The sequence below is a fragment of the Capsicum annuum genome, unplaced genomic scaffold (genome assembly GCF_002878395.1).
Source record: "Capsicum annuum cultivar UCD-10X-F1 unplaced genomic scaffold, UCD10Xv1.1 ctg82409, whole genome shotgun sequence".
Taxonomy (NCBI): Eukaryota; Viridiplantae; Streptophyta; class Magnoliopsida; order Solanales; family Solanaceae; genus Capsicum; species Capsicum annuum.
The window spans coordinates 6,980-16,606 of record NW_025893201.1 but is presented as its reverse complement, the minus strand read 5'-3'; the positions used below and the strand labels follow the sequence as shown (position 1 = coordinate 16,606).

The following is a 9,627-nucleotide window of genomic DNA, read 5'->3' as shown; positions in this document are numbered from 1 at the left end:
GTTGTTTTCTTTGTACTTAAACGGGTCGCCTTTCATTATGTTGTCGCACTTCGACGTGTGCCAACGAAGAAGACGAGGAATTGGTAGGGGAGAATCCAACGACTTGCCGGCGTACCTTCCCAGATGAGGAAAGGCCTCATATATCCAAACCTGCAATCAATAGAAGCACAAGTAAGTCTACAGTGTCTATGTATTACTTAATAAATATGTAGGAGTCTATAATAAATTAATAGGCTGGTTGATTATAAGTACCAGAAACTTCCATGGAAAGCCAAATAACGCATACAATGCATTATTCCTCTTTACAAAAGTTTCTTTCTGCTTGGTCAGATTAGTCTTCTTTTTCAGATAGCTCAAGGTCAGCTCAAAGGACTTTTTTCCCCATGGATAACCCCCAAAGAATTCTAAATCAGCCGTCATCTTGATGTGGTTCGAATCCACCTTCTTTGATGGGTCTTTTGCCAGCAGCATCGTATGCACAAACCAAACCAAAGCACACTTCAACTTTTGTTGATTATTCAGCCTATTACCTTTCATCAGGCTAATCAACTTTGCAGCAGTAATGCTCTTGTTCTTCGTTACCTTAAAATGAAAGTTTTCTCCATTTTGGAGGACTTTGTTCATTTTTTATTCATGAGGATATGCTGAACAATTCAGCCCCGTAATCAAAGTAAATTCCTTTAAGCCGAAACAAGTTGGCTTACCGTTCATACAAAATCAAATTTCATGCAGTTTTTTTTTTATTTTTTATACGTCACAACAACATATAATGAACCATCAGTCCATTACACTTAAAATATTCCGAAATATGCCTCAAGTATCCGAAACATGTCTTCTTAAAATCACAATACAAATTTTGTTCAAAAAGAACCCGTCTAAACTCTCGATACACAGCCATTCTTGCTCTCACAGAAATCTTTGCAGGAAAAGAGCCAAGATTATCCATTCAGGTTATTAGGTCGCACGACTCAACGGAGATATCTCTCGTACAAATTAGCAAGGATAGGGGATCTTTCTCCCCGTCTCTGTTATCTCTCCTATCCTCACCGTCCCCACTATCACTTTCACTTTCTTTTTCGCTTTCCCCCTCGCTTTTACCTTCGCTATCCTCAGCATCCTCACTCTCATGTGCACTACTTTTGTCATAGTTGGAATATCGACAAGAATTCTTAATTCAGTTTCCGACTCCGATTCATCGACTATGTACTGGCTTTTTCCCTTGGAAGTTTTCAAAACTTCTTCGATTTTCACTTCCTGCTGGTAGAAGCAATGGAAGCAGGCCTTTTAACCGTTCTATGAACTCTTCTCACCATTTATGATCTATAGAAAAAAATGAATCTGTAGTGGTCAATGTATCGACTACTGGTCTATTAAAAAACAAACAAATGCAGCAAAAACAAATTTGCAATGGTCGATATATTAAGAAAAACGGGAAAAATGCCTCATATCAAACATGCAATTCAAGTTCCAAAATTGGCAGTGCAATTCACAACAACATAGAACACCATTAAAATGGGTCCAATTCACTACAAAAAATTCAAAATCAAATGCAATATAACTACAAAAATTGAAAAAAAATTCTAATCATTATCCAAAGCAAAACCCGATTAAACATGCGAAATCGACAATGTTAACTAAAAACACTCAAATTTCAACTGATTCAAAGAAGAACAGTGCAATTTTTGTCAAAATCGAAGAACCCCAATACAATGCGTCATCGAAAAAATTAGTAAAATGGATCTAGAACTGATTAGGGAAGAAAATTACACTTACCTAAGTAAGAGAAATTTAAAAATTTCACCTGAGGAAGCAAGAATCAACCGAATTGTTTTTTTCAAAAAAATAGGAACCAAAACGGGAGAAGGAAGGTTTTGAGGAGAGAGAAATGTGTAGTTGAAAATATTATATGATTTTAATGTAAATATTTTGAAAATGGAAAAATGTAAAAGGGATCATGTGGTAGTTTTTAAAAAGTTGTATTTTTTTCTCAAGTTTTAAAAATGTTAAAGGAACCCATGACGCCACAACCGTGGCCCACTTTTTACCTTTTTCACGACATAACCCTAAAAAATAAATCAAAAAGAAATTTGGTGTCTATGAATCAAAATAAGTTTTGAAAGTGGGTAGGAATCAAAAAATTCTCAAGTAACTGGCCAGTGACTTTAGTATGCTTCTTTTTCTGAAATTTCTATTCGGGACCTTAGAGAACATAAACATGAGCTCTTAACCAACGGCACAGTTTTATATATATATGTTGAAGTGGGTTAAAGTCCTACATTGATTGAGGATGGACTGGCGGTTTGCTTATATGGAATTGGCAATAATCCTTGCTTCATGATATAACTTTTGGGTTGAGTTAGCCCCAGATGCCGTATCATTACAATATTTGAAACATGTCATAATTTCCATTGACTCGCACAAATAGGCTCCAAGATTTCTGTGACCAATGCTGATGGAATCAATAATGCTATCATTATTGTTCAATTCAATCCAGTTACCTAATTGCCCCTAAAATTAACGAGCAGTCACAATTTATCCTTGTGGAAAGCTCAAGTTTCAATGCTTATGCGTGGTCACAATCTTTATGGGCATATCGATAGCTCTATCTCTGCCCCCACTCGCACCATCTCTCAGAACAATCAAGATGTTGATAACCCTGAATTTGTTCCTTGGTATCGCCATGATCAGCTAATTCAAAATGCTCTCTTGGCCTCTGTTGATACTACACTTTCCTCCACTGTTGTTGCTGCAGTCTCCGCCAAAGCTGCCTAGGATGCTTTGCATACTGCGTATGCGAACCAATCTCAAATAAGAATTTTCAGCTTGTGAGATCGACTGGCCTGCTTCACTAAAGATTCTCGTCCAGTCACAAATTATCTTCATCAAGTTCGATCACTTTGTGAAGAACTTGCAACTGCTGGTGCATTGGTATCAAATCCGAAACTCATTGTGATAATCCTCAGTGGAATCGGATCTGAATTTCGAGGAGAACTCTTTGCTGCCATTCATGCTCGCAATTCTACAATTTCATATGAAGAGCTTTACAAAAAGCTTCAAGATTATGAGTTTTTCCTAAAACATGAAGACGACAAGAATCCTCTATCAACTCCCATTACCGCTGCAGTAGCACAAAAGACAAGCTCAACTCCTTCTCGTCAGGGCAACAATAATTACTCCAGCAACCATCGTCTAGGTATGAATACTCCTGCCAACAATCAGCAATGGCAAGCACAACGCCCATGAAGAAACAACCACCAGCAGCCCTTTGACAAAAACCTTCACTGCAAGTGATCGCATAGGTCATTCCGCTAAAGACTGCAGATGGCAGTCACATAACCATCTGCAAGCCCGGGAAACCTTTGCTCTAGCCCAAGCTTTGTACTGCAAATATACAGTGAGATGAAATAGGTGAATCCACCCGGTCCAATGAACAGATATAGCAATATTCCAACACTGCTTGTTTTCCTTCTCAACAGACCCCTTGCCTCGTGGATAGTGGAGCCACTCATTATATTACATCTGACACTCAAAGCCTAGCCACTGTACATGACTACCATGACACCGAAGAGATAGCTGTGGGCAGGGACATTATAGTACCAAATCCCGACATATCGTTTGTTGAAAAGTAAGAATTCTTTTAGAGAAAGTAAAACGTTGAATATACCTTTTGCTCTCTTGTACCATAACGTGAGTAAAAGTGTACCTATTAAACACTCTTGGTCAAATTTTGAACAAAAAAAGATTGCATACGTTCTGAATCGTCTATTACATAGTTAAGTTAATCATATAAAATATATCATTTTCTTTAATTATATACATTTGGCTCAATGGAAGCATGCCTAAGGTTTTATGGCTTGTTGAGGTAAATAAGGCTACTGCGTATAATTAAATTAGTGATTAACTTATGTGTATATAATGATCATTTGAGAACACACGCAAGAAAATTTCAAAATTTAAACCGAAAAACAAGTGTCTAAATGAAATTTACTTACAAGTTTAAGGATTGATGTCGATATAATGTGTGCTAAATTTAGCTCAACCAACGTTAAACCATTTCTTAATTAATATTTTCTTAACGTGTAAAAAAAAAATACGACAAATAATTTGAGATGGAAATTAATAAAGTAATCCAAAACATAAGCTAAATTTAGAACCTATACTAGTGGACATGTTTGTAATCCAAAACATAGGCTAAATTTAGAACCTATACTAGTGGACATGTTTGTTCCTAACCCACTCTATTATTGTTATTTTTAATTACAACTCTACATTATCCTCTAATTAATCATTTTCCTTAATCTATTTCATTTGGTTGTCTTCAGTTGGACTTGAAGTACACTTCATTTTCTTCCACTTTTTGTGTTTCAGCCCTTCTTCGAAGCTCCCACACAGCAGAAATTTAAGTACATCAAACTGTATTTTATCTGAATGTTGGTGTCCAAAATTCCATACAGCAGAAATTTTAGTACAGCGAACTGTATTTTATCTGAATGTTCCTCCAAATGTTGGTGTCCAAAAATCCATTGTAGTCTCAGCTACTATTGGAAAAGTACTTGATATTGGTACTAAACATAATCCTTTGCTCCTTAAATCTCGTTTTAATAATCCTTCTTGTTCTTTAACCTATTGATGGTCAACCAAAAAAAAAGTATAAGTTCTGCGAACTGACGATTTAAAAAATATTTATACAATTAAGCTAAGTTGTTCGGACTCTCTAAAAATGTCGCTGCATTCTTGTCGGATTCTTCAAAAATACACTATTTTAGAGGATCCGGCATGCATCCATCAATATTTTTGAAAAGTCCCAGTAACCTAGCAATTAAGTGGTAGGTAATTTCAAGTAATTCTATTTGATAAATATTCATGAGTAACTTATATGATAATGGTATGTGACATGATGTAATTATTATATTGTCGATGTATAAAACTTAAAATTCATAAAAGAATACTTAAACATGCTTGTTTTAATCCTTCTTTAGGAAATTAGTTTAGTAAAAATCATAAAAATGATTTCCCTCTTGAAAGTTAGGAAAATGCCTAAATTATATATAAATTTTTTTGGGATTATAGTTTCTGTTTATTTATCAAACATCAAATAGTATGTAAGAAAAACACTTATTTTTCATATAATATTTTCTAAAAAGGCATTTTCCTAATTTAATTCCCCTACCAACCTGTTGATGTTGAGTGGATGATCCATTTTTCACAAATTGGGTTCTCAAAACCTGAAATTATGTGAAACAAAAAGTTTGAATTTCAAATATATTTTCTAATTGGTTGGGGTATACTAATTAATTGCAAGAGGACTTTGTCAATATATAATTAAATAAACATACATTGACTTGATCATGAAGAAAATTGATGTAATCAATAGCTTCTTGGAGAACTGATGCTGTATCAGTCTGTAAATAAATAAATAATTAAAAAAAAGGAGTATATAAACATATTAACATCATGAATATAAAAAAAAAATTGTTTGATGAATTAATAAATTAACATAATAATAGAACAGAGTCAAGTCCAGATAAAGGAAGAGGACTATCGAGGATACATTGAAAATAATATTTTTATCCCGCAAAGAATAGAAGATAAGTCAAAAATAATTTTTCTAAATTTCTACTATAAAATTATATTGAATTGGTTATTATTATTATTATGATCGTCCCAAAGAGTAGAAAGATTTAAATATTTAATTACCTTTCCAAAAGGTGAAACCAATTGTTGGAGGGCAGTTATTCGATCCCCTAATTTCTCTTTTCTCACCTGTTATTTAACAAAAACTGAATATTGTCACCATTTTCTTGGACAAAATAATCATTTTACTTAATTAACATGACAAAAAAATTCTCTTTAGTTAAATTATGATGGATATTTAATATTCCACGATTTCCTTGTTGAATAAAAAACCTTTCTAACTTATGAAAATTTGATCACATAAATATCCATTTCACCCTTAACTAATGATAAATTTTTACAGACATATATTTAAGTATCTGAAATGTTTAACATCACAAATTTCAAAAATCGTATCATCGCATGACATATTTAACCGGGGTGGAGCATATGTCAATGTGTACGTTCAATAAAATCGAATAGCTTTGATTTAAATTTTGTATTTATATTATATCACTTAATATGTAAAATCATTTAAATAGAACCTAGTACGTAGAGCAGTAATTAAGTTGTTATTTCTAGAATTTAGAATTCAAAAATTCAAAATCCTAACTCTACTTTTTTTAATTTAAGATTATAAATTTTAAAAAGGTCTTTTTTTTTTCTTGAAATCATGTAATGTCAAACTATATCGCATAAATTGAAATAAATGGATTTTATTGCATACCTTAAAAGTTGGCAATGGTGATGGTGTTTCAATTCTTTGCCTTTTGTATGTTGGTTCATTGGTGCTATTCTTAGTAATAATTGATAATCTTGATTTGGACTCTCCAATTTCTTCAATATTAGACTGAAAATTTTATACCAATAAATTGTTTACTCTATATTCAATTCAAGAAAAGCAGACACTACATTACCTACTACAACATATTAAAATAAAATGATAGTTTAACAAATTATAAAAAAGGCAACTGAGTGTACTAAAACTTTCGCTATGTATGAGGTCTGAAAAAGGACCGGATGACAGGGGTCGATTGTACATCAGCCTTACCCTACATTTCCGCATGAGGCTGTTTCCACATCTGAACTCGGACCTCTTGCTCACATGACAAGTAAAACTTTATTTATATATGTAAATGAGATAAGCATCCAATACCCCCTCGAACTATAGTCGAAGTTGCTAAGACGTATTCCAACTTCACAGGGGTCCTATTAACCCCCCCCCCCCCCCCCCACACACACACACACACCCACACCCAAACTCAATTTAGCGTATTTTTGTCATCCTTTTGTGCTGACGTGACATCTTTATTACATAAAATGAGGTCCACGTCAAAGGTGTCACATCAACTAAAAAGATTGACAAAAGGTGTCACTTCAGCTAAAAAGTTAATAAAATTACGCTAAAATTTAGTTCAAAATGGCAATAGGACCCCCGTGAAGTTGGAGTGTGTCATAACAAGTTTGGTCATTGTTAAGGGCTATTAGATGCTTTACTTTATATAAATTAAACTAATCAAACTATATAGGATGTACTTACCTTAGGCAAAGAAGGTTCAAAATCATTGATTGGAGGATTATTGTTGTTAGCAAACAAAGATTGTTGAGGTTGTTGTTCTTGATTATGATCCTCATTAGCACTATCAAATAGTGTTTGAATCAAATTTGAATAGTAATTAGTGAAATCTTGATTACTTATGCTAGAAAAGTTCCTCATCAACTCATTTTGATGTTGATAATTCTGGCTTGAATTTGTAAGGACTTCTTGGCTGCACAATTCCAAGTAAAGAAAATATATTAAAACAAAATGTTAGGATTAAACGGTTATCATCATTGTCAAAAGTTATAGTTAATAATGTTAGGATTAAACGCTTTTCATCATTGTCAAAAGTTATAGTTAATACTTTATTCATTCATCACTTTTACTTGTCCACTACTGACTTGAACTTGACTCACATGTTAAGAAATATTAAATAATAAGAATAATTTAACTACATTGTCCTTTAAATATAATAAATTACTTTGAAAAATGCATTGGGTAATGAATAGTTATTTAAATTTAATAACAAGGATACAATGAACACATACAAGATTGTAAATTATCCATTGATTTTACAAATTGAATAAGTATTATTGGACATCTATGTTTAGTATATTGGATAAATAAAGATGGACAGAAGGGACATGGAGAGAAGGGGTAGTAAAGACTACGCAACTTTATTTCTTAACTAAGCACATCAAGCAAGAGTCACGCTCGGTGCATTAAAAGTCTTATTATACAAGGTCTGGGAAGGAATGGACCACAAGGCAGGGGTGGACCTACAGCCCAGTTTTTGGTGCTTCGATACCCATAAAATTCGATGCAAATTAGGTATAATTATATTAAAAATAGAAAAATTGGTATAAGATTTAGAAAAACACCCGGTAAGCCTAAAAGATAGCTGGCAGTTTTAGTTTTCAGGTGGAACCTTAAAGCTTTGGACGTCAATATGTGTATTCGAACCTTTTGTGCACCCACGATTCCTAAATTCTGGGTCCGCCACTGTCACAAGTGTCTATTATACGCAAGGGTGGCTCTTCTCTTATAGAAAAAAGGCGACCGCCTTAGGCCCCCGAATTTGAAGGGCCTCATTTTATTTTTAGTAATAATAGATTATAGATTTTTCTAAAAAATTTAGATATTATTTGTAGAAAAAATAAACTTTTTATATAAAAAAGAATAATTCTAATAAGTTTGATTTATCTAGAATACTATGTCACAAAAAAAGATTGAACGCAATAGACTTTATTTTAAAAAATAATAATTTTTACGTAAAAATTTAAGGCCTCCGTTTTGATTTTGGCCTTAGGCCTCTAATGAGCTTGAGCTACCCCTGATTATGCGTAGTCTTACCTTGTATTTCTACAAGAGATTATATTCACGACTTAAACCCGTGACCTCTTGTTCGAGAACCAACAAATAAAAAAGGATAAATAACAGATTTTGCTTACAGTGAGTGATTCCAATCTTGTGATGATGATGATGAAGAAGAATTTCCATTAATATCCAAAATTTGTAGAGTAGAATCCACTAACAAATTCTGATCATTTTTGGTCAATTCTTGAAAAACCATTGAGTCATCGGAAGTATTAGAGTTATAATCATCATTAATGAAACTATTATTTTTCATGTCCAAAAATTCATTTGGCCATGCAAAATATTGTCCAATAATTGGCTCATGAATTGAAGATAAACTGCAAATATTTTTCGTTGAATTAATCCACCAGCTTTCTCCATGAGCTTGAAAAAATTCATCAGCCATAATATAATCCACTTTTATAATTGCTATGAACTTCTTGGTAATTTGAGTACTTTTATTTTTTAAAATTTACATGAATTTCTGAAGTAGTCAGTTGTATTTATAGACACATATATGGTTTGGGGGTGGTTGGGTCGGGTGGGCGTAGGGGTAGGGGTTAGGGGGTAGGGGATAGGACTAAGAAGAAAAACTAATGGAATTTGGTTGACATTTTTTTTTTCAAAGAAGATGATTAGACAAAACAATTAAAATGGGTTAGGAGATAAGCATATTTAATTATAATAACAAAAGTTGAAAGTGTATTGGATTGAATTCTCTTGCTATTATTTTATATTATTCTTTTTTTTTTAGCCTAGGCCTATCGAAAATAGTTTTTCTATCATACACAGATAAAGTTATATATGATCTGTGCACATTTTATGCTTATATTAGGGTATGGTATGCTATATATATACATCTTATATTTTGCAATAGTCCTGCCCTTCTCGAACCCTAGTAACACGGAATAAAATATACTTTCTTCATTCATTTTATTTATTACTTTTGATATATCAAGAAAAGACAAAAGAATTCTTTCTATTTTATCCTTAGCATTAATTATTTATCCTAACCATTTTTCAAATATATTACTTTAAACATCAATTAATAAAAATTATATGATAAAATAGTCATATCAATAACTATTTTTTTAATAGATGTGCCATGTTAAAAAATG

The 9,627-nt window shown here is 32.8% G+C and overlaps 1 protein-coding gene across 2 annotated transcripts; it reads right to left on the bottom strand.

The window, feature by feature from the left end:
- Positions 1-4,029: 4,029 nt before the first annotated feature.
- Positions 4,030-8,966, bottom strand: LOC107869854 (transcription factor bHLH112). 2 transcript variants are annotated; one of them, XM_047405909.1, is made up of 8 exons: positions 8,605-8,966; positions 7,154-7,382; positions 6,341-6,463; positions 5,698-5,763; positions 5,337-5,402; positions 5,175-5,225; positions 4,205-4,623; positions 4,030-4,154 (listed from the first exon to the last, which is right to left on the bottom strand). In XM_047405909.1, the coding sequence occupies exons 1-7, from the start codon at positions 8,913-8,915 to the stop codon at positions 4,483-4,485; spliced, it is 987 nt and encodes a 328-aa protein (XP_047261865.1). In that variant the 5' UTR covers positions 8,916-8,966; the 3' UTR covers positions 4,030-4,154; positions 4,205-4,482. The 2 variants fall into 2 exon arrangements, with proteins under 2 accessions (XP_047261865.1, XP_047261866.1); XM_047405910.1 differs by lacking the exons at positions 5,175-5,225; positions 5,337-5,402.
- Between the last annotated feature and the right edge of the window lie 661 nt (positions 8,967-9,627).